We start from the raw sequence: 25,118 nt of genomic DNA on the forward strand, positions 1-25,118 counted from the left end.
GGCAATAGCTGGGATAGCGTGCCCCTGAAAGGCACTTAGACGATGAGGGACGCTGATAGACCATGTGAAGGAATTTCTCATTCGTTGTCAGCATTCACGGAAGCCAGGCTCTGTCTTCCACTCGGCAAGAATCATGTGAGGCCTGCAGAAGACAACGCTTCGAAAGTAGATCTTCTCTTATGACGTTGAAGGCAGCATACCATAATCTGACGTGGGGAGGAAACAGGAACACAACACCGACAGAAAGGCTAGAGCAAACCTGCGTTGAGGATTTCTCAACAGGAATTCGTAAGAGGGGTGTCGGAGAAGAAGGGGAGTCGTAAGGTTTGTCAGACAGGAGGAGGAAAAAATGAAGAGAGCAAGGAGAAAAAGATGAGGGGATAGTCGATTTCAACTAAATACATATTAAGGGGAGCAAAGTGTTAGAAAAATAAACGGTGTGAAGTTTTTTTTTAAGATTTTGCTTGTATACCTTCACATCTTTTGGTCAGAGACTAGCTTGGGAAAATACAAAACAAGGAAGGACATTGAGATTACTAAGTACGAGGGGTTGTGAGAACGTGGGCAAAAAGTAGATAATACAATGCGTTCTGAACTGCGACTGTCAGGGATCAATTCCTGACAAAAGTTGAATTTTTGCATCCAATGTATGGGGGTCAAAAGGCCACATTTCTCACCCGTCGGTGGTTTTTATCACTTGCAAAAGCAATTTGGATGCTGTTGCAGAGCGAAAAAGGCATCTACAGCCGCAATTAGTGATAAAATTAGTACAATGTAGGCTCCACGATCGATGCTCAAAGTGAATTTCATGCAATAAAGCTGGCTGCAATTTGTAGAGAGGGATTTCTTCTATGTTTACACGAAGTTTGTTGCTTCTAGGTTTCCTAGTTTTTTTTTTCGAGATCTAGTTGAGAAAAATTCTAAACTTTGCCTAGAATTTTCGACTTTTTCTTAATTAGCTTTTGAAGAAAACAAGGAGAATCATAACACCCACAAATACCAAAATTTGCACTCAAAGGTTTTCTCTGATGCTCTATCAAAATATTGCATCGAATTTTTCAACCTGCGCTACCGTAATCTCGCAACGGAAAAAGTGCGAAATTTCAGATTTTCTGCAACGCGTCAAAATCTGTACGACTTCAAATTCCAATAACTCAGCTCGTGGTTTATAAAGACGAATTCGGTTTGGAGTATTGTAAAGTAAAATTTTTGCCACCATAATTCATTTTTACTTTTTTCCAGATAGTTTTCGTTCTCTCAAAAGCTAGTTGAGAATACGTTGAGAAAAATGCTAAATTTCTCAAGTTTTTCTCAACTAGCTTTCAAAAAAAAAAAACCAGATGGTCCCTGAAAAAGATAATTCAACCGTTTTATAGCACAAATTTCCCTTTACAGAGAACAACCACCTTTGTCTTTCTCTGTCTCTTCTGTAGTCCGTTATTCATGTTTATTTCAAGCTAACAAAATCCGCGCTTTCCTGTACGAATTTCTAATCAGGGCTCTAATCATTCATTCTCTGTAATTACCGTCAATGAGTAAGGTTGCGTAGGAAGCATAAAATAATGAAAAATCCTTTTAGAATGTGTTCTGCTTCGATGTTAGTTGTTGTTTCAGCTTTGCAGAGGACAATTCCTGCGAGGATCGAACTCTCAACCGTTCGTTTCCATTGTCGATGTTTAATTTGTGTGCTGTAGAAAATAGTGTGGAAGTGACTTTATAATGTTTTCTCTGTCGTTCTCTGTCGAGAGCGAGCGGTCGATGATCAGTGATGTTTTCTCACCTGTCTATACAGGGAAACCAATGAATATGCTGTTGGCGGGGCCGGACAGTCCACATAGAGGAGCGTTCTAGCATACTCTGTGAGAAAAAAGCGATTCCCATGATGTTTTTACAACTACGAATTAAGAGTCGAAGGATGGATGGAGCCACGCCGCATCCTGCAATCTACCACGTCAGATTTGTGGTATGCTGCCTTTAAACAAACTTCCCAGAGCGAGGTGGGCAAACACGTTTTAATCAGTTGCCAAGTTTCGATCAGCATGAACACTGACGACATTAATATTCCGAGGAGCGACAATTTCAAATATCTCGGTTCCGCTACCACATCCGAGCAAATCACACCGTTACACCAGCTTTGTCAGGCAGATGCACCAATATTTGACCCATTTGCTCGATTGACTATTCGAGCGATTATTTGAAAACTCAAATACCTTCAAATCTCACCTCTATCTTCAGAAATATACTCTAGGATGATTCTTTTCTGATGTGTCCGAGATTTTTATGGAAAAAAAAATAATTCAAACATATTAGGTCCTCTCATCTTCTGAGCATAACATTTTGTAATGTGAAAGAGTTTAACAACAAAGCAATTAACAAATCATTCATCGAATGCAAATAAGAGAACAAATCCTAATGACAGAACGAGCACTGCATTAGATGAGATTAAAATCGTGATGGAATAAACTCCTATGAACTATCTGAATATTACAGATTTACATCACACGCTAGAGTGTGGTCAAAGGGCAGTTTTTCATAAAGGATTAAATCAACAGTTGAGGAAATAGCACTGAACAATTGAAACGATCAGATCAACCCATGAGAATTTTGAGATTTGCAAAACATTGAGATGAATGCGCTTACAGGTAAACTGAGCACTGTTAGAAGGCTCTTTAGACTCATAATGACGTAACTCTTCTTAAAAAATCATCTCTGCAGTGTTTTTTGTCTTGCTCAATCTACCACGCTGTTAGATAGACAATTTTATCTTTGGTCTCAAGAATATTGTCAAATTCAGAAATCTAAAAGTGTCTCCTAACTTCTTGGATGACTTCCGATTAACAATCTAATTGGCAAAGTAACAAGAAAAAAAGCATCATACCCTGCAAAGTGCCGTTCTCAATGTAAATAACAAACCCTTGACACAAATCGAAAAGGAGAGTTCGCTTTTCTCTTTTTTTCGCATGCGACAAACGAGAGGTCCGAAAGTTTCTGAGAATCGGAGAGCGCTTTCCACTACTCGCTCTCTCTTTCGAAAGTCAACTTTCAGAGCTACAAACTAACAACTGGTATTAAAGTAGACGCATTAGGTTCCTTGGGAACTACTTCCACATCAGCATCCGCTGGTAAGTTGACTCCTTCAGTTGGCTTCTTCAGAACTTTTCTATTCCCATGAAGGTCCACAAATACAGATCCTCGCATGTCAACAACTCCTTCCGTTACACTTTTTGACCGCTTCGCACAAAAATCACGTCCACAATTCTGGAAAAAACATCATCTTCACTGCGATCTTACTGCAACATTTTAATTCTGTTGCAAAAAGCAATTACAATATGATTTCGAAAAAATGAACTTGGTGAGAAAAAGGCGGATTGTAATACGCAGAACACAGAATAAGTAACAAATCTTCCTGATGTGATGTTAACAAGGACGCTTCCGTCGGGTGCAAAGACAAATGCTATGAACTGTTTCTTTGCTCAGGCGATTGCCCGAAAAACGTCACGAAGGCGGTAAGATAGGCAAGTAAGAAAGAAACCATAGCGGAAGGCGTTCATGAAGAAAAAAAAAACATGACGCATACTTCTGGTCACCAATGATAGAATATAAGTCCAGTATTTCCCTAATAATTTGTTAACACCTCTATACGTCCGATGCGGGTTCTCATATACACTCAAAGATCATGTGCATCCCAAATTTGGATAACTAAACAGCAGTACAGTCCGTATTTCTGTTTGTTCACTGATCATAGTTTTTACCCTTACATCGCCTCAACGAATAGAGTGATCAACTCAACCTGCGGGACATCACCTCAACACTTCAAGTGGAGGATGGATCATGTCCAACAATGCTGTAGCGAGCCGGAGCGTGTAAGAAAGAATATGACACACATATTTGGTTATGAATGGTGGAACATAAGCGAAAATGCCAAGAGTTCATGGCATCAGCATCAAGTCCGGAAGAGCAGTTCTAAGGTGTTTTAATATGTCCATCGGCAACGTATCAGATAGGAGGCTAACCGCGGACCAAAAACAACCTTCAACCAGCACTGGAACGCTGGTGGATTCAAGAAAGAGAATCTTTGTTTCTTTTGTATCTCACACGTCGATCCGTGGAAAAGCTTGCACTCAAAGGACTTAGAGGTCCAAGGGTGGCAGTTTAGAGTCGCCTCTAACAAATAAGCTCTAGTTGTCGAGATTGTCCAGAAAGACAATCCTTCCACAAAACCCGTGGAACCCATAGAGGCTTACAACATTTCCACGTGTTTCAAATTATAAGTAAGACGCAGTAATAAGAAATTCTCCTGACCATAGTTGCGATAGAGAGGAGCCGGACCCTCTTCAATTGAGGGGAGTCTAGCTCATGGGATGCAACTCACGGGATTTTTTCCAAAAGTGAAGGGGGTCGGAGCACTGGTTCCGACTATGACTCGTAGGATACACGGTCCCGAGAGGATGAGATCTGAACACCTGAAGAACCCTCCGCTAGTACTCATCAACACTCTGGCGAGGCTTTTTAAACGTTACCTGTCGGAATGCAAGGATCCCAAAGAGTGGAAGACCAACAAGACCTTGTCGTATAAGAAGGGAAATACACAAGACATGAGCAACTATTGCTCAATCTGCTTGCTATCCATCATCTACAAGAGTGATCCTTGGTAGGATTGAAGAGGTCTTCAATGAAGGAAAGCCATGCGAGCAAGCTGGGTTTCGAAAAGGATTCAGCACAACTGACCACATTCACACTGTTTCGAAACTCATCGAAGTATCGCGAGAGTACAAGATGCCACTACGTTTCACCTTTGTCGACTTGAAGAGGGCCTTTGACTCACTTGAAACAGAAGCGATCATGGGGGCCTTGGACAATCAGGGTGTCCCTACCCAGTTCATGAAGGTATTTCGAGAGTTGTACAGTAACATCAGTGACCAGAATTTCGTCATTCTACAATAATGTCATCATTGACGTGAACAGAGGGGGCGCTATCTATTACATCTACTGTTACACTATCTTCATTTCGCTTGTGACCTCGTAGTTATAGTTACATCAACTAAAGAGATGAGTCCTCTCTAACCCAACCATTATTTCTGGTTGCCGGTGCCTAGGAAATATTTCTCCGTTTTGCGTAATTGAAAGATGGAGTCTGAGATCATATCTTCTTCTTCTTCCTAGCGTTTGTCCCGCGTTGTTGCAGAGTCCGCTTTTCTGCTTCTTGTCTTCCATTTGGTTCTATCCATTGCATCAGCCGTACACAAAGGTGCATCTATCATATCTAGCTTCACACGGTCTAACCAGCGAATCCTTGGCCTCCCACGCGGCCTCGCTCCTGAAACGTCGAGCTTCAGTGCGGTTTGGGCCACAGAATCTTCCTCTCGCCGCAAGACGTGACCGAACCATCTCAGTCGGGCCTCCTTCATCTTCTCAGTTATCGGAACGACGCCGAAGATGGAGCGCACAGTGTCGTTGGATACTTTCTCTTTTAGCGTTACACCTATTGTCCACCTTAACATCCGCATCTCCATAGCGTGTAACACTCTTTCCAAGGCGTTCGTCGTCGGCCAGCACTTGCATCCGTAAAGGGCAACAAGACGCACAACCGTCCTGTAGATCTTCCACTTCAGTCGAACAGGGACTTTCCTGTCGCACAGTACGCCTGTTGCCATTTTCCATTTCATCCATGCCGCATTAACACGTGCTCGACCTTCTTGATCAATGTCGCCTGTGGAAGTCACTTTGGATCCAAGGTACTTGAAACAGTTCACCTTGTTTAATTCGGTGCACGAATTGAACCATCCTCTATAATTGGTCCGCACTCCATGTACTCAGTTTTTGATGTGTTGAGGTGCAATCCATATTTTCCGCAACCGATCCTTCCAAGACTGTACTTGTTTCTGAAGATCACCTCGAGACTCCGACGCGAGCATGACATCATCGGCAAAGAGTAGAGTCCACGGATGCTGCTTCTGGATTTCCTTCGTTATCGTGTCCATGCACAGTGTGAACAGCAGAGGTGAGAAGGATGAACCCCCCTACTTGTACAGGGAATGGCCTGCTTGTTCCAGCAGCACATCGTACAACGCTGGTAGGCTTCGCATAAAGTAGCTTAGTCCACCGCACATATTCTTCTGGTACTCTATGCGACCTCATGGACATCCATAACAGCTCATGTGGGACACGGTCGAAAGCTTTCTCGAGATCGAGAAAAGCAAGATGCACACTGCGGTTCTTCTCTCGATGTTTTTCCAGGAGGATTCGGACAGCATGGATAGCATTTATAGTGCGGCAGTCCTTCACAAAGCCGCACTGGTTGAGTGAAACGCTAACAATTTTCCTCAGACGAGCTTCCAGGACACGCTCAAAAACCTTCATTGTATGGCAGAGCAGTCGTATAGGCCTGTACGAGGTGCAGTCAGCAATGTCTCCTTTCCCTTTCCAGGCACGGTCACGGAAGTTTGCCAAACGTCTGGAGTCCGTTCTTCTGCAACGATCTTGTTAAATAGAGTATCAGCAGGTATGTCAGGACCGGTTGCCTTGTTCGACTTCATTTTTGCGAGGGCAGCACTGACTTCGACGGCAGTAATTGGTAGAACAGGACCCTCAACGCTGGGAACGGTTGGGATGGGAGGATGACAGAACTCTTCGTTACACAAGTGATTGTAGTACTCTCGCCACCTCTCCAGGATCTGACCAGAGCGGCGCAGAACGGCTCCATCAGCTCCCTTAACGATCTTGGTGTGCTCTATATCCAACGTTGAGCGATGACGCGCTCTGACTAAACGATACACTGCCCGCACGCCTTCTCTGGTATCAAGCATGTCGTACACAGCCTTGTAGCGGTCCGACTTCGCCTTGGAGACTGCTTTCTTAGCCTCCCTCTTCGCCGCTAGGTAAGCACCCCGATCTTCAGGCTGACGCGTCCTCCACCAGAGCTTATACTTGGACTTCTTCTCACGAATTGCCGCCTGAACTTCCTCGTTCCAAAACCACGTAGCCTTTTGTACCTTTGGCTTACCTAGAGTCGTCTTTCCCAGAGTGTTTTCCGCAGTCAAGCGTATAACGCTGGAAGTAGACGACCACATTTCCTCCACACTACGAGTAGGGTGGGGAAGTGTAGATGGAGCCACGGACGCGAAAAATACCTCCTTTCGATCCTTCAGATTCCACCATTTGATGCGCTGTGTTTCAGTCCTTGGATGTCTCTTCCTTAGACGGGAGATTTTCAAGTCCATAGCGAGCAGATGGTGTTGGGCAGCGACATGGTCTGTAGGGATGACTTTTGAATCCTGCAGAAGTCGGCGATCTCCTCGGCGTAACATCCAGAAATCTATTTGTGTTTCACGACCGCCGCTGGTGTACGTGATCAAATGCGATTTTTTTTTTCGATACTGCGTGTTAGCAATGATCAAGTCACTTGCAACAGCATACTCCAGGATTCGCAACCCGTCGTCGTTACGAGCTCCATAGCCGTATCCACCATGACAACTCTCGAATCCGTCTTTCCGAGAACCGACATGTCCGTTGAAGTCTCCTCCGATTAAAAGTATTTCTTCGCTTTCCAGGGATTGGACGTACTGCTCCAGATCCTCCCAAAAGCTTGCCTTCTCTTCTTCACTACAGCCTGGCGCATAAGCAGAGACGAGTCGCAATTCCACTTCTCCTGTATCTACTTTTACAGCCATCAAGCGATCCGATAGTCGATCCACCGCTGTGACGCAATTTCTAAACGACTCGTTCAATATGATACCAACGCCATTGCGATTTGATGTGCCGTGGTAGATCAGCTTGTAGCCATCGCCTAATTCCCTTGCCTTGGAGCCTTTCCAGCGTGTCTCCTGTACACAGCATATGTCAACACGGCGTTTTCTGAGACTGTCTGCCAGTTCACGACTTCTTCCAGTAAGCGTCCCAACGTTAAGTGTTGCCAAGCGCACTGGATGTTGCTGGCGATGGCGGACTAACTTCTTTGGCCGGCTTCGTCCTCTAGCCGGTAGCCCTCGTATATTTGCCACATCGCCCGGGCGAGGACAATGCGCGTCGCTTCTGGGGTACGCCCTAGCTTCTGAAGAACACATAGTAGACATTAGCAGTATGACGCGACGGGGGTGTTGTCCTCGGTCGGCTTTTCGCACTAGCAAACTAGCAGTCTGGCACCGGAATCGTCGTACTACCTCCTCACTTAGCTAGCCTGTAGCCTTGGCCCAAGGACCGGGCTAGTAGCCGGACACCTTTGTGGCATGGTTGAACCTGCCGAGACGAAGTCTCGCCACCATAGCTGCCCGACGGCCAGGGCCACCGCTGCGCCGCTTTGAGGCGTGAGGTAGGATTTGCAGCAGAACTTTTCATTCCATGTTTTCAATTCTTATACGCGGTGTTGCTAACTACAAAGCAGTGTAAGTATTTGGTTTAAAAGCAGGTGAGTCGGAGATAACGTGTTTACCCCATGATGCGAGACCGTCTGCACACGCTTTTAACTTTTTAAGCCAGAAAATGCACTTCTTTAACGGTCTCCTGTAAAATGCTTATGCAAAAGCAATCATCATGATCGTGATCGTGCTATATAATAACGGGCTTAGCCTGTGTGTGTTAGTTTGTGTGTGTGTGCTGTGTAGTGTGTGTTTGTGTGTGGTGTGTGTATAAAGACGAGTGTGACAGGTTCCATTGCGTCGGATTGGTGCGCAGGCGTAAGGAAGCTTTAAAATAAGGTGAGACGGCTCCCACGGCCTCGGATTGGTGCGATGGCGCCAGATAGCATAAAATTGGGTGAGACGGGTCCAACGGCGTGGAATTGTTGTGGTGTAGTAGTTTCGAGCAATAACTTCGTGTGGATGTCGCAAAAGGTAAATGAGGCGTTGAAACCGTTTCATATCCATGGCCACTTCACGTGTTGTGTTGTACCTCTATGACTTCTCCGTGTATTTATTTCCTAGTCCGTTTGCTTCAGGTTGGTAACATGCTTTCTTTAGAAAGTGGAAACGCACTTGCAAATGACTGTTAAATAGTAGCCAGCAGTTTACGTGATCTGACGTGGAACCATGTCTTTGCCAGTTTCAGTGTTTCACTGAGTTTGGGTTTCACGTGAGTTTCACTTCACGTCATTTCATATTAGCACATCATTGTGTAGTAACTCTTCGGGAAACACGTGGAAAACCTAAACTTCGAGTAATGCTTCTAAAATGTTTCTATATTATATTGGTACTGAAGGAGTGTTTAAAGTTGAAGTTTGAATGTGCTCTAAATGTAGAACTCACGCGTTTAGAAACAAAGATATGAAATCTTTTGTTCGGATTTATTTTCAAAAAAAAAAGAAGAAAGAGTTGTTAGAAAAACACAGTTCTAATTTCGCAGAAAATGCCACCATCGGAAAATAGAGCAATTCAGGCATTCGTTTATCAATGTCATATCATTAGTGGTATCGGGGGCCCCACGGATAGAATTTCTTGGCTGCTCAACATAATCCTAAATCAGCTGCTCAGATATGTCCCTGCCCACCTCAGCAGTTCTAGCAACTTCCTAAAACATCTCCGCAGTACCTCACTTGAGCGTGAATGTGTAGTAGAGACCTTTGACGTTACGTCACTCTATACGAACGTTTCAAACGATGTAGCGATGCAGGCTGTTCACGAACTGCTCACGCAGCGCCAGGCTTCTTTGAACATGTATGGATTCAGCATCAGGCAGATCATGACATTGATAAACGAATGCCTGAATTGCTCTATTTTCCGATGGTCGGGACAGTACTACCGACAACTTAGAGGCCTAGCTATGGGACAAAGGCTGGCACCCACTCTCGCCATTGTTTTCATGGCCAAGATCGAAAAGCCTATAATAGACCGCAAACCACTGCTGTATTATCGTTACATAGATGATTGCTGCGTCGTCTGCTCAACCCAAGCAGAACTAGACGCGTGCTTCAATCTTCTCAATCAGCAGTGTCCGCACATTAAGTTCACAAGGGAGAGACCGATAGACAACTGGTTGGCTTTCCTGAATGTGCACATTTACTTGCGGAATGAGATATGTAAGACTAAGTGGTACCGGAAACCCAGTAGTAAAAACATCTTAATCCACTATCCTTCAGCGCATCCCAGCAAAATGAAAAAATCTGTTATAGGTAACATGTACAGAACGGCGGCAAGAGTCTCATCGAGTAGCCAGGAAAAAGCATGGTCTATAAATGTGGCCGATAAAGTAGCAATGTCCAATGGGTACCCAGCTGGAGATGGTGCTACCCGACAAGCACGGTATCCCTCTCGAAGACCCAACGTAGTGGATGGCCCAGAGAAGATCCCTTTCTGTTTACCTTATATATCTGATGATATGAGCAGAGCAGTACGGGGCTGTCTACGAAAAGCGGGTCTAAAGAATGACGTGAGGGTTGTGGAAATACCTCCAGCAAACCTCAAGGGGAAGCTGGTACGTAACCGTGTGTATGATCGACTCTGCACAACTCCCAGCTGCGTGGTTTGCCCGTATGGCAGAGAGGGTGATTGCATGATATCGGGAGTGGTGTATCGTATCACGTGCAGGTTGTGCGGTGACGATTATATTGGGGAAACGGGACGCCCATTGTGTATTAGGGTCAAGGAGCATCTAGATGGACTCGCAAAATCAAAAACCTTCACCCCACTTGGAGCACACCGTAGAATATGTCATCCAAACTCCGAAGTAGAGGTAGAAGTTCGTATATTATCTTACGAGTCCGAAATCACAGCACGCAGAACGCTAGAGGCCTTTTGGATAACCGCCAAAAGTCCAAAAATGAACAAGAAGGATGAGTGCATTGCGATCACAAACGAGTTATCCCCGTATCAAGACTTATGCGGGTTTTGATCTACGGGGCGGGCCGTGAGGTCCCTATATATAAAAACCCTTGTGACTCGTAGTTGTGGTACGTGGTGGTCTGCTGAGTTAACAAGTCTAGCTAATGAGGTTAGTACTAGCCTATGTGTTGCTGTTTGAGTTTTCTTACCGTTTGGGTGCTTTCTGTAGGGTGATGAGGCGCTTGAGGGGATAGGTCACTAATGGCTTTGAGTTTTCCAGGCTCTGACGAAGGCGATATCGCCGAAACGTTAACCGCTGTTTAATAAAGATCGATACCAATCTCGGCTACAGCTCAAGGAAATCAGTTAAAACTACAGTTCTTCTACTGTGTCGGCGTTCAGTGGATGGCGTCGCCTCGTCTCGGTCAGTCGGATGACGACGTTCTTAAAGGCATAACCCCACGAATCTGAGGTGGTTCGGATTTCAGGTGGAGTATTCGTACACGGGATCGTAGATTATGGAGAGGTGGGTAATTCCGTCCATTTTTTCCTAATTGCCTAAAAAACGACCCGGAAGATGCGGCTATTTTCTCAAAATTGGACAAGATCTTCATTATATTCGTAACCAGGGTTTATTAAGAACATCTTGGTACCCCACATCGTATGTGGGTTCGAAATTTCTATTTTCTTTCGAAATTTGCGACAGTGCTACACCGTCGGTTAATAAAAAGACACACATCAGCTGTGGAAAATCTGCTCGGAAATTTTCTGAGCGAATGATTTTCCAAGACATGAACTTACAATTTGAACTAGAATCAAGAACTCGTTCTTGACACTAGTTCAAATTGTAAGTTGCTTCGTTGGAAAATACTCATTTTTTTTCCAACACCACACTTAGAACATTTGTTTTATTTCGCTACTTGTTCCAATTTTTGAGCAGGTGTCAGCGGTTTAGAATGAACGCTCATGTCTCGCGCTTTAGACTTGCTTAGGACTCTCCTCCCTTTAGAAGATGTGATACGGGATAGTAGATTATGGAGAGGGGTGTGATTCCGTCCATTTCTTCCTAATTGCCGTAAAAAACGATGCGGAAGATGCGGCGCGTGCACAAGGCTAGCGCGCTCCAACCAAACTCCTTATAGAAAAGTAGTGCGCCGGAATGTTCGAAGCCGTATCTTCCGGGGCGTTTTCTACGGCTATTAGGAAGAAATGAACGGAATCAGCCTTCTCTCAATAATATACGATCCCGTATACGAATACTCCACCTGAAATCCGCACCACCTCAGATTCGTGAGGTGATGCCTTTGAACTTTTTGGCTTGCATCATTAGATCTTCAATGCTCGCGTCAGATGCAAGCGTTTGGGCGTTATAAGTACAGATCGCCATATTAGTCCTTTTCCGTTTCGATAGCCTACATGAATACTACAACCTCGTCTTTCTTGGCGCTACTGTACCAGGCTTTCCTCCGGAATCAGGGGACTCTTTTCTGTTACTGTGCTTTGCACAAAAATTTAAAACCCACGAGTAGGTTGCAAGTCTCTAGTCCCATGAGTTTTGGGAGAACGTTGCGCTCTTCCGGAGTTGACAGGTGGAGCTTATTTGTTGTAGGCGACTCCAAACCGCCTTCCTTGCACCTCTCAGTCACTTGATTGGAGGCTTTTGCCCGGATCGACGTGCGGGATACGGGTAGTATTATGAGCCGATCCTGGCACAGCTGAAACAGGGAGTCCATCCCCTGAATCCGCCTGCGTCTAAGGGCAGGTACAAGGTCGCTTTTAGTTCGCGATTAGCCCCCTATCCGATACTTGGGGATCCGTGGCTGCAAACCCCACTACAAGCTAAATTTAGTCGATAAAATGATAACAAAATAAATCATTTATGTTTTGAAATTTCTGAAAATGTTTTTGAAAGCAGCCATCCATATACACTCGAGGCATAACAAAACAAGTATCACAAAGCTCGCCATTCTCGCACCGCCTTCCCTTTTCTTGCCTGTTTGAACATACGATAGTCTCTTTTATTTACTTATTTATTTATTATTTGAATTAGGGTGGACAGAAAGTCTTGTCACCCACTTTTCGAAATTTCCAGAACTTTCCATTTTTTGGCGGAACCCATGTTGCACCACGTTGTAGTTGTAGAACATTCTCGAAGCTTCTTCAGTATAGGTATATATGTAGCCGAGGAGCCTTCCTTGACTTCGATCACGATGTCAATTACGCAATAGCAACTTCGAGCCATCATCTTCTATGAGTGGCGTGGCTGCAACGGCAACAGCGGATTGGGCGAGGGCACCACTACCATCAGGACTGTCAAGCGCTGTTTCGCTCGCTTCGGTACGTCCCCACATTGTCGAAGACTCCGCCATTCTCGACGCTGTCAAAGAGGATCCGTAGATCAACTAACTCAGTCTTCCGACGAGACTAGACTAGGGTGTAGCCATTCTACAGTCGTCAGTCGCCTCCAGGCTCCACTTGGATGGCACCCGGTTTACCCTGGTATCCATCTATCAATCTCTCCTTCTTTGTACGCAACAAAAGGAGTTTTTTTGAAGATTTTATTATTGGAGATGAGAGGTTTGGTTCCTTTACGACTCTAACGCGTACCGTGCCGTGTGGCTCCCTCGAGAAAAAGGCCCGCTAGTGCAATCCAAATCAAACCTCCACTTTAAGAGGTGTCTCGTGTCTTTGTTGCTTCTGGGATAAGAGGGGAATGCTGTTTTATGAGCTCCCACAAAACTACACCGTCACCGGTTCCATACGCTATTCAGCTCCAGAATTTCGCACCGGCCGTTCGAGAAAAACGGCTGTGACGAGCTTAGGTGCATCTCCTCCACGGTAAGCCCCAATGTAGCTAAGGAGACCCATGAAAGCTGGAGGAGTTAGGCTAGGACACGCTGCCCCATCCCCCGCTCATATTCTCCCGACCTTGCCTCCTCAGACTACTACTTATTCCGGCCCCTCAAGGCTTTCCTAGCTAATAAAATCTTCACCAAGTTTAAAGAAGTTGAAAGGGCGATCAGCGACTTCTTCGACTCCCAGTCTCCCCAGTTCTGGGGGAAAGGGATAGCTGACCTACTCATTAGGTGGGACACGGTTGCAATTAATAATGGTAATTTTATTATTGATTAGATTCTATTGTAAGCTGAGTAAAAGAAATAATTCAGAAAAAATGACGAATAGTGACAAGACTTTCTGTCCAGCCTAACATTATTATCTTTATTTATTTATTTATTTATTTTTGTCTGGAAGTGCTTAAATAAACTAATCAAGCGTGTCGCCGCTACAACCTTCACTCGCCTTCACAACACCCTCCGGAGAAAAATACTCTTTGCGCACTTTCGCAAAAGAAAAACAATTGGGCAAATCTTGCATATGATCACAACGAATTGAAGTATTGTCGGTCACTCCAGCAAACTGAAGAGTAGCACGAGTTACATAAAGATACTTTGAAAAAGAAAGTATCTTTATGTGAAGAGCAGGGATTCCTTCGCTGGCCACAGCTTACCCACTCAGTGTATAAAGGTACTTAGATAGTTATGCAGTACATTATTTGTATCTCTAAAAATTACAAAGAATTATAATGATATACCGAATTGCTAGAGTCTGTCGAACGGGTACGACGAAGCCGTTTCTTTCTCACGAAAAGCCTGACGGCAAGCAGCTGTTCCAATTCAGTAGGACTTTGTTCCTCCACAAATGTTGCACCATTACGGTTCTCCTCCTGACTGTTTGAATCAGCCGTAATGGTGTTGCACTTGTCTATGCTGACGAGTTTATTTTTTCCATCTAAACACATTGAAGGAAGACATAATAAAAAAAACAACTTCGAATGTTCTGTAACATCAATTCCAATTTGTGGGTGTGAACATACCAGTTTCCTTTGGAGGGCTTTTCAACTTTCCGATTGCGTTAATTGCCTTTAGACGACTGAGTAGTTTGGCTCTTCGCTGATTTCGAATCCTTTCCGAACGGCGCCGCTTCGGAACCCCGTCTTCGTTTTCAATCTTATTTAACAAATCAAGATCTGCTTCAATAGTTTGTTCATCAACGGAGTCCTCTGGGTCCACCTTAGAAAAAATTTCAAATCAACATTACCAAAGCGAGGAAAGGACTTTTGAAGAAGTATCATAATAAATGGTATGTAGATGTTTGCACGGTGGAAGTGGTTGGGAGTAAACGGCTAAACTTTCAGAAAAAAAAATAATAGGAAAATAACCAGGTTAGAGCGGAGCAGCGCAGTCAGCAAGAGGTTCCACTTCTACAATCGATCAGAGGTTCGCATCCACCCTAATGCAAACCAGCCCATTCATCCATCGGGAGTCGATAAATTTGTACCCGATTTGTCTGGGAGGATACAAACACTGACTTGGCAGATAGGCCTGCACCCATGTCATTGGAAGTCTCCACGTAGAAAACAAGGACCAAAGAAGCGCATAAAGATCGTTGAGGTGAATTAGTAGTGACACCATTTCAAGATACTTGAAAAGTTGTAATGTAGCTATGCAATAATTGACAGCATGGCCTTATCGGAAGAATCGAATGAAATACAACATTGGTTCAGCCTGAACGATTTCTTCCAAGAACAGATACTTCGACTTTTGTTAACCCCTCTTGTAGTTCTTCAACAAAAAATTCAAAAAGAAAACTCGTACTCACCCCGGCTAAGTAGTGAGAACTGAATTCGGTGGATAACTCTCCAGACAAAAGAAGTATTCAGCTAAAGAGAACCTTGGACATCCAGGTTGCAACCCTATTCTTGTTCTAGCTTGAAAAACTAGGAGATTACCCAAAAAAAAAGGCCGAACTAAGCCTCTTACAGGGAACCAATTGCAGCAAATTATGGTAGGAGAAATGCTACAATTATTTGTTAAAATACGTAGACAAGCTTCGTCGAATTTAATTGTTTTGTTTGGTAAAGAGGAAACCATCCACACCTGGTTTTTGCAATCAACAACCAAATGTAATTTTTCGTCCAAGGTCCAACTCCTTCCAAACATGATACATAGACGGAAAAAATTGTTTAGGTACTGTTGGTTCTCTTTTCGTAATCAAATCGTTCTTGGAGAAGTGTCCAGTACTTATAATCCACTTTGCATTTAAACATCCTGGGTTTGCTAAATAGAAATATTCTAATTTTTGCAGTTTTAATTTTTGCAGTTTAACACAATTTGCTCTCACTCGCGCAAGTGCTGGCAGAATGGATATTTCTTGCCTTTTAAATATGAATTAGGGAGGTTAACATTTTTCTCATATTTTTGCTATTTCTTCCAATGGCCAGCACTTCATTTATCACCAGTGGCTCTAATGATGTACGTATACAGGCATGCTCGTTATTATAGACGGTCTCTGATTTCGAAACAATGATTTGTTCGAATAATTTCTCCAGAAACATGAGTTTCCAAGTCCTATGCATTAAAAGCTGCAAAAAAACTGCAGCTTTTTCTTTGTTGTGCTCATTTCTCTACAGGGACCTTCCTGGGTATTTCCTTTGTTTCAGCATGAATTTTGGTTTTTATGCAGCAACATTTAGTATACTATCACCCATATCATTTCGTGCATATACTGTCTGGTAATATAACTTTCGTTGTGTTCAAAAACTGGACGTGATTTTCGAGGCAGACCCACTAAAAAATGAAGTATGCATAATTGAGCTGCTATCACTCCTGATTCACGCCGTACCTTTGAATACATAATGTTAGTTTAATATTTCTACTGTTTACGTGCAGATGTAGCTTAGAATGAACGACTTTCTAATTCCTATGCGCCACTGCCATTTCAAATTTTTCTTCAAGTGTAAAACTGTGTTGATAACAGATATTACCATATTCACGATCAACACATGAGTAGCATAGCACTTCCAAGCCTAAACGTATTAGAAGCAAAAGCAGGCCAAATTGGATAAAATCGATTAGGAGACCAATGCTCTTCTAAGACTAACGACGTAGCTTCAAACATAAATTGAATGGATTTGGCGACAAACAAACAAACAAACATATTTCACCTTTGAACAGCAGTTTAAAGTGCAATGGAGAAATTAGAGTCGTCCAATCTAAGATATATCTATAATATATTAAACAAAAAAGGATGAAAGTAACTCCATTTACTTAAAGATAAGGCGTAAAGTAGCAACAATGACAGTTCATTTTAAGCTTACTTCACACTTTTAGGGGATCTGCCTTGAAAATCATGTTTGATCTCCTATGAAATTACTGCATAAATTACATCAGGAGAGTTAACGAATGTGAACAAAATCAAGATATACATGTCATGTGTTGAAAAAATAGTCTTCGTTGCTCATCACATTTTTTCACACAGACTGATCATTATTTTTAACTTTTGATTCAACATAGGAACTTCTTTTAAAAAGTCCTCAAGTGTTGTCCTCAAGTGTTGCGTCCTCAAGTGAAACGTACGGAAAGCGCGAGAAAGTGTGGACGTCAAAAGCAAGGAAGTTTGAAAAGCCCGAGAAAAGCCTGCGCTCTATCAGGGCAGCATAGAGACAAGATGAAAAGGTGTTCACCTGTTCCCAACCTCGCAGACGCGATTGCGCTCGTTGAGGCCTGCCATGCTGGAGAGAAGAATTTAAAATATTGCTGAACCGACAAGCATCCGTCCTTGAAACTGAGCATATCCAATGACAGACAAAGCGGTCAGCGAGCAACGGCCGACTCAATCGGAGGATCTAGTCAGTGACCACACAACGGGGGATGGAATGTCTGTCGGAGACAGTGGATTTAGATCGGTCATGAAGAAATCTCTTCATCCGCCTGTGCTTCGTGAGAGGTTTCTTTCAATATGAGTATTCAATATAAGTAATGTCTCGCGAAGACCCGCTATCATAATTCCTTTCCACATGAAGTTATCCGTCGCCGAAACGAGAAAACTAAAAAGAAATACCGTTGGTACGTGAAACATGCAAGGTTTTTTAGTGGATCATCGTGGATCGGCTTACCAATCATCCCAAAGGAACCTACCATGAACGTGCAGGCTTTCGTAATGGCCGATCTACGACTGACAAAGTGTTCATTGTCAGGAGAGTGATCGAACTGTTGCACCGACGGTCGAAACCTATAAAGTAGATAAAGTGTCCTGCGCTAATCAATCCGCTTGGGATGAGCCACCACGTTCACTTCAATCCAAAATAGTTTGAGGTTTACGAACGTGTAACAAGCCTTTTTAATTATTTGCGGGGGCCTGCCGATGTGTCATGTCAGTGCTGTTATCCTCCCAGACACATCTCATACTAATTTATCGACCCCGGATGGATGAAAGGCTTGGCACTGCGGATAGCACTAGGGCGGATTCGAACCTCCGATGGATCGTATAGACAGCGAAGCTGTCAAAATCTATAGCTTTTCTGGACTTCGAAGCTGTTTTCGACTCTTCGCGTTGAGGCTTTTTTTTCAGCGCGCCCTGCGCCGGTAAAATTCCAGAACAGACCGTTGGCCTATTCCTTGGGACAACTGCTGCAATTTGAATACAAATAAAATGTACTTCATCCTCACCTTCGCGACGAGGTGGAAATTGGAATAAGACAAGGAGGTGTAATCAGACACTTCCCGCACAACTTTACGCCGATGATATCGTAAGAACAGTTGAGCAGTGCCCCGTTGATGTGGTTCTAACATCATTCTTGAGTCCCTTCATTGGTCAGGAGTACATCGAGGGTACAAATATATTCCTTTGAAGTCGAAGTTGCATAATATCGTCAAACTAGAAATGTCGAAATTAGCTGCAATCGTGTTATGCCTACGCCGGATGAACGTGAGCAAATATGGGTCTTCTCGAGACCTTCGACGGGAGTCAGAGTGAATGGATAACCGACTGAACACGTAGACGAGTTCTGTGATCTGCGCTGAAAAACGACGGCAGCACCGAGACAAATACGCTGAAGCTAGTTCGGCATTCAACTCCTTAACGAAGTGCGTTAGCAATCCACTCACCAACAAAGTCAGGCTCTCAGAGTCTACTTATTCGCTAATTTCCCTATCATAATGTGGGAATCATAATGTAAGTGGATGTGGAGTCGCGACAAATGATACATGAGAAACATCAGCATTTTGCCCGCTATCTAAAGTAATCGTGAAGAACCACCTTCCCTTTCTTCGCCACAATATAAGAAGGGTATCAGATTGCCTTGTCCAAGTTGTCTTGAACATGTGACAGTGAACATGGACAAAAGTAATAAAAGATCTAAAGGAGCCGACAGGCGGTTCAGGTGACGCGTAACATTTCGAAGAATGTGAAACAGCAAAGGGTGGATAGATTCTATGCGAGCCATATGATTATCATAACCAGACGATTGAACGATCGATGAAGATAAGGATAACGTTATCATGAACATCATCCCTTCTAATATGTCATTTTCGAATTTTTTAGGTTTTTAGGTTTTCTTTCAGCACCTATATCTTTTAGCGATATACGATTTATAGCGAAACATATCTGATTAACAGTTATGTTCTTCATGATAAGAGACTTTATGATTCTTTATGAGTAAGATGCACTTCCGAAGGCCTTCATCCATGGTCTTTATTGGATAACAACATATCCAAACCATGCCTACATATTCATCAGGAATCGTTTCTCCTGTTGGATAAATTATATTAGAACGGTCAAATGCAATCATTATTCTATCCAGAATAGAAAAAGAGATGGATAGAAGTCATACCTCAATATCAGACAGACTAGGTGATGGTGTAGTCCGTTTCTTTTGTCGTTTTCGTGTTGTTGTCGAAGTCCTGCCTTTAGTTCTCTGAGCAATGCACCATGGCTCTTCAGAGAATATCCAGGACAAGTTGCAAATATCCTCCTCCTAAATGATGAGATTAAATAACGAGTTGTATTAAAAGAGCGATACGTGCTCCTTGCTTCTAGAAGCTAGTCACAAAACATGGTACTAGATTTTTAGAGTTCTTGGGCGAAGACCACGCTCGTAGTTATTTAGCTATTCGTGTCAGAGCAAAACTGATATCTACAGTTAGCGTACTTTCGAGCAATCGTTCGCTATTGTACCTTCTCTTCTGACTCTCCAATGAAACAATAGAAAAACTCAGATTTGAGCATTTCTGATGATAAATTCACGTTAATGATAAAGTGCAGATAGTTTCCTTTGTTGTTTGTGGAATTTGCTGAACTAACTAATTCTAAAATCAAACATAATCGTAGAACTTTGACTCTAAAAGAAAAAAAAGCATCCTTCACTTGTATAGTGCGGAATCGAGAGGCACTGGGCTGAAAAGGCTTCAGCTGATACCCTCTTGCAAAAGGAATCTAAGTTTCAGTGTTCTATATACTTTAAAGGATAAAGGATAAACTGTCTGGTTTTAATCAATCTACTTGGGATGCGCCCTCACGTTCACATCAATTCAGAATAGTTTGAGCTTTACGAACGTGTAACTGGCCAATACAATGACTTGCGGAGGATAGCCGATTCGTCAAACCAGTGTATTATCTTCCCGAACAAGTCTAGTACCAATTTATCGAAGCTGGAGGGATGAAAGGACTGGCGAGCACTAGGGCGGATCCGGACCTCCGATCGATAATGCAATAGAAGCAGACAGCGAAACCTCTTACCAACTGCGCAACAAACGCCCTCTCTATTTATTAGGTTGAGTCGAAACTACTCGGACAATGTGGTAGTGATGACTTATAGAGATAATAGCTCAGCAAAGAGCTAAAGAAAATGGACGCCCAAGCTATCGTTTGATAGAGTATAAAAAGCTCTTCTAAAAAACACACCGAGCTAGTTCCTTTCCTATCACCATGCCGCGCAATTTCAAGCCGTCGTCACTCCACTTCCGCGGCGCCATACTCCTTCTCCATCTATTTGGCCAAGAACCCGCGGAACATCGACAGACGTCTGAAGGAAGTTTACAAGGAGCCGATAGTCTGAAGGAAGTTCGCGTGGAGCGACTATTCCATTGAAGATGAAGACCGTTCAGGGCGCCCGATGAAGTTGAATTTGGACTTGCTGCGAAGACAGGTGAAAGCCGATCCGTATCAAACCTTTCGTTGACTGGCAGTCGATCTTGGGGTGGGTCAGACAAAGCTGTCCACGGACTGAAGTCAATCGGCAAGGCGCGAAAACTAGGTCGATGTTCTGACGCAGTATGACATAGACCGCCGCGCTCATATGGCATTTTCTCTCCTCAAGCTCATGCGCACGTATACGTAGCATAAGCACCTAGTCACCGAGGATGAGTATTAGATGCTCTATTCTAACGTTCACCGGCATTTTCAATGGGTTGAAAAAGGTATGAATGCAGAAGACGTCCCTAAACCGAACGTATACGGTAAAAAGGTTATGCTCCGCATCTGGTGGGTCACAGCTCCAAATTCCGGAAGCTGCTCGACGAGGGATGCACAATGACCACAAACGTCTACATTGAACAACTGAGGAATTTAAAGGCGAATCTCGAAAATGTACACTCGCAGCAGCACGAAGTCTACTTTCAGCACGACAACGCCCGCTCGCACATTGCATGAACGACCAAGGATGAATTGATGAAGTTCGGCTGGACCATTTTACCGCATCCACCGTATTCTCCGGACTTAGTTCTCTCGGATTACCACCCTTTTTCCTATCTCCAAAGTCATCTGGATGGTCAAGACTTCCAAAGCCGCAACGACATCGAAAGGACACTCGAGCAGTTCTTCAAGAACCACTCAACAGCGTTCTGGAGCTAGGGCATCCACGATCTGCATAAACGTCGGCAGAAGACCATTTACACCAATAATGCATATTCCAAATGATTCATAGTCCAGTTATCGTAGTTAAAAATTGTAAGGTGAATGAAACATAGTGTCAATTTGTCCGAGAAGTTTCGACTCAACCTCATACTTAAAAAACAAAATGGAAATACTGGTACCGAGACATGCGTCCAATATCATTTAGAGCCATTTCTGTGAAAAGAAAATTGTGAAAGCAAGAATACTTTTAATTTCGGAATACAATTAACCAAGTTACACAAAACTCATTAAATTTTTCATCCAACTATAATTATGCAATTAAAATTACAATATGCTTGATAAATAAACCCTTACTTACATATGGAAGTGTTGTCAAGTTGTCTATATATATATATATATATATATATATATATATATATATATATATATATATATATATATATATATATATATATATATATATATATATACTGATTTCGTTACAACTTCCCGTTTTATTATATTTTATAGCATGAATTGTTTTATATTGCAGACTGTATTATTGTACATTACACTGTTAAAGTGGAAATAAAATAATAATGTAATATATGCAATATATTATATTGATATTTTTATTTGATCTTACTTAACATTTTACAATTTTCAATGAGACAAGCTTTTTTGTCACACTGTAAGCTGAAAGGCCCTATGAAGCTCACATCTTAGAAGAACGTCACAAATGAAAACTAAGAACTGCATATTTCTGCTATGCCATACAGTGTACATTGAATCTGGAATAAGATTGACGAATCCGTTCATTCTAGTCTATCCGTAAATAGAGGAAAGAAATTCTAAAAACGCAAGTAAGCAAGAACAGAATCCACTTCTAATGCGTATGGAGCATTGAGATCAAATATGCAATAACTAGCCGGCATGCACAAAGAGATAAACAGTTCGGAGAAAAACAGTTTGCTCGGAGATAAACAGTTCGCACAAAAATACCTGGTTCTTCAATTTGATTTGATTTACCACTGTCTAACTAGTCAAAATCTGAGAAGTAAAATTTCTAAGAAATCGAAACTGCCTTTACACGTTGTACTATCTCTGAAACTATTTTCTCACCAATAAAAATCGCCGAGCGAGTGTCACACAGTTACTAAGAGGCTTGGCTGCGACTGCATCATTTATGGTTCGAGACAGCACTACGTCAACCAAACCTCTAATCCATCTAGGGTACAGATATTGGAAATTTCTTCTTCTGCGTATGCTGCATCATTGTGTGCACCCAAATTTGCTATGAAACCAGCTGTCGTCACAATGCAACTAATCGCGTTTTCAAACAGTTATACGGATGCAAGTGATAGAATCCAACTATTCTGAAGCCGTATAACCATAACAATTTTTCAATACATTTAGGAACACCTACCGTAGAAATACTCCCTGTACTAACTGTGCAGAAAGGCACAGCCTCCATACGTTCTCCACATCTCCGTATGGTTGGCAAAGTGAAGCCGGTAGCATGAGAAGCCATTCTTTCAGGGTTTTCAAATGGAGTTCCCGTAATATTGTTGCCGAGCCTGCAATTTAACCAGCTAATCACTTACACGTATTTGTTTTTAATCACAACAGAAATTAAAAAGAACACTTACGCAGCGAATCTCTTCGAAAACTCTCGAAAATATGCACAGACTCTACCAATGACTTCCCTTGTTTGATCGCATAGATGTCGCGGTCTCGAAGGCTGACGGTGTTCAGAAAATAACAGCAAACGAATTTTGCACGACTAGGGTAGCAGATCAAGATCGGCAAATCGTAAGTTAACGAATGTAAACCGATCTTTGCAAATCTAATAACTTCGTCACATTTGATGAACTGTCAACACCATTCAGAATGGTGTGCTAATGCAAAAGTTTTTAGGGGTTTTGGAGTTTTTTTTATTCAAAGGAAATTTATGAATAAGTAAGAATATAAGTATTTGCATATTACGACGAGCCTCATACAGCTGTCCACCTATGAGTTATCCACAGCAGCTCCTATGTATCTTGAATCTTGGCGATTGACAATGGTGATTACTTAACTTGATTCTAACCTGACTTTTTGCACCACGTATTAGGTAGTCCGAAAATCTTGCACCAAAATTTATTTTCTGATCAAAATTTTAGAGTTCTTGAATTGAAACTTTTTGGCAATTGAGTATAGTAAGATTTTCTAGAAGCTCACACCAGAGGAGTATATAAGAGTGCGCATTGCACTGGTATTCAACCCTCACTTCAATAAAGCAGAGTAAAATTTGACCCATCGTGTGCTCCGAATTTCTGAAAGGGCAAAGGGCAGAACGCATGCGACGCCACCGCTCATATTTGTGCTTCAAGAAAAACGTAGTATTCCGCTGGACTGGCGACCGTTTCTTTAAACGGTTCGAGTCGGGAAATATTTCGCTTGAAATTTGACCTCCGGCCCCCAACTGACTGGAATGATGAAGCCTTGTGTGACGCTCTTACATTCCAGCCCAATACCATTACACGTGAACTGTCGACAACTCTTGGGTGCGGACGTACAAAAATCGAAAGACGGCTTCAAGTTCTGAGTTACAGAAAAGTGATGTTGATCTGGGTCCCCACCAATTGAGTGCCTCGGAGCCGGCGATCAGCTTTTGCTTTTTCGCCCTCACAAGCACAGCTTTCTCCGCGAAATCAGTGCAGGAGACGAGAATTGAGTGCAGCGTTTTAATCGTACACGGCAGAAAAATTGCCTCCCGCGAACTACCTCCAAAAGAATCGAAAGGAGGATTGCACTGGAGATTGGATGAAGATTTAGCTGCGTTGTTGGTGAGATTCCAAGAGAATGATGTACTATGAACTGCTTCCATTTGGGTACACCGTGACCGCTCAAGTGTACTCTTATCAGCTAGACAAATCAGCAGACGCAGTTCACCTGAAGCCTAAGAAATTTTGCCACTTCATGACTTGATATTGGTCCTCACGACAATGGCCGACCTTATATGGCAAAATTTACTCGCCAGAAAATTGTCGAGCTACATTGGCGAGTTCTACCTCATCCTGCTTATTCTCCTGACTTGGTCCCATCTGAATACCACTTGTTTCGGGCACTGAAGCTGCATCCAGGAAAGAAATAATCCGATTAATAAAAAAAAATTGGAAAAATAGATTTCGTGCTTCTTCAAATTGCAACCGCCAGAGTTCTGGACTTCTGGAGTTGGAAGTTTAGTGAAGCGTTGGACACAGGCAACGGATCGTGATGATCATTATCCTGTTGATTGATATCTATAACAATAAAGTTTAAAATTGTTTGAAAAAGTCCGAAATTAGGTGCACTTTCGGACCTGCTAGTACGCCGACACTAATGGTCGTTACTATGAGGTGCTACTGGTCCCATGGTGTGCAATTGGGAATGTCAATGACAAATCTGATTGTCTGATCATGCTACAACATCGCTACTAACTTCTGCCTCAAAATCCGTCGGAATTCTTGGGAATGAGCAAAATCAAATTTTGGAGATATCATTCGAAAGCAAATGAGCTACTGATTTCAGATATGCTTCAAGAATTTAGTTTTGACATATGTATGGCCTGAAAACACGCAAGGTTTTCTCAACCTTCGTTAATTATATTTTCGGCTTCGCAATCCCGCCATTAGCATATCCTGCGAATATTTCTCCGTGGAGAGAGAAGGTATT

At 42.9% G+C, this 25,118-nt stretch overlaps 5 protein-coding genes across 10 annotated transcripts in view; 1 reads left to right on the forward strand and 4 right to left on the reverse strand.

The window, feature by feature from the left end:
* Positions 1-1,528: 1,528 nt before the first annotated feature.
* On the reverse strand, positions 1,529-4,934 carry RB195_010293 (uncharacterized protein; the record flags this gene model as incomplete). Of its 2 annotated transcripts, XM_064191223.1 has the most annotated exons (3): positions 1,529-1,688; positions 1,781-1,857; positions 3,061-3,198. In XM_064191223.1, the coding sequence occupies 3 exons, from the start codon at positions 3,196-3,198 to the stop codon at positions 1,529-1,531; spliced, it is 375 nt and encodes a 124-aa protein (XP_064048805.1). The 2 variants fall into 2 exon arrangements, with proteins under 2 accessions (XP_064048805.1, XP_064048806.1); XM_064191222.1 differs by lacking the exons at positions 1,529-1,688; positions 1,781-1,857 and adding an exon at positions 4,875-4,934 and having other exon boundaries at positions 3,049-3,258.
* Positions 4,935-5,159: 225 nt separating this feature from the next.
* Positions 5,160-5,981, reverse strand: RB195_010294 (uncharacterized protein; the record flags this gene model as incomplete). 2 transcript variants are annotated; one of them, XM_064191224.1, is made up of 2 exons in its annotated part: positions 5,160-5,710; positions 5,894-5,981. In XM_064191224.1, the coding sequence occupies 2 exons, from the start codon at positions 5,979-5,981 to the stop codon at positions 5,160-5,162; spliced, it is 639 nt and encodes a 212-aa protein (XP_064048807.1). The 2 variants fall into 2 exon arrangements, with proteins under 2 accessions (XP_064048807.1, XP_064048808.1); XM_064191225.1 differs by having other exon boundaries at positions 5,160-5,738; positions 5,877-5,981.
* A 375-nt stretch (positions 5,982-6,356) lies between these two features.
* On the reverse strand, positions 6,357-8,063 carry RB195_010295 (uncharacterized protein; the record flags this gene model as incomplete). Its single annotated transcript, XM_064191226.1, has 1 exon — positions 6,357-8,063. The coding sequence occupies one exon, from the start codon at positions 8,061-8,063 to the stop codon at positions 6,357-6,359; it is 1,707 nt and encodes a 568-aa protein (XP_064048809.1).
* A 1,276-nt stretch (positions 8,064-9,339) lies between these two features.
* On the forward strand, positions 9,340-10,821 carry RB195_010296 (uncharacterized protein; the record flags this gene model as incomplete). Its single annotated transcript, XM_064191227.1, has 1 exon — positions 9,340-10,821. One exon carries the CDS (start codon positions 9,340-9,342, stop codon positions 10,819-10,821), a length of 1,482 nt encoding a protein of 493 aa, XP_064048810.1.
* A 2,143-nt stretch (positions 10,822-12,964) lies between these two features.
* Positions 12,965-25,118, reverse strand: part of RB195_010297 (uncharacterized protein) — a gene marked incomplete at both ends in the record, with an annotated part of 46,594 nt that continues 34,440 nt past the window's right edge. For 2 of the 4 annotated variants that reach the window (XM_064191232.1, XM_064191231.1), the window contains 6 exons: positions 12,965-13,153; positions 14,344-14,540; positions 14,626-14,821; positions 19,423-19,566; positions 22,849-22,999; positions 23,072-23,163. In XM_064191232.1, coding sequence (XP_064048811.1) covers positions 12,965-13,153; positions 14,344-14,540; positions 14,626-14,821; positions 19,423-19,566; positions 22,849-22,999; positions 23,072-23,163 — 969 coding nt within the window. Of the gene's footprint in view, positions 13,154-14,041; positions 14,169-14,343; positions 14,541-14,625; positions 14,822-19,422; positions 19,567-22,848; positions 23,000-23,071; positions 23,206-25,118 lie in introns of all 4 variants that reach the window. The other 2 variants (XM_064191228.1, XM_064191230.1) reach the window with 2 other exon arrangements.

The sequence above is a fragment of the Necator americanus genome, chromosome III (assembly GCF_031761385.1).
Source record: "Necator americanus strain Aroian chromosome III, whole genome shotgun sequence".
NCBI classification, from domain to species: Eukaryota; Metazoa; Nematoda; class Chromadorea; order Rhabditida; family Ancylostomatidae; genus Necator; species Necator americanus.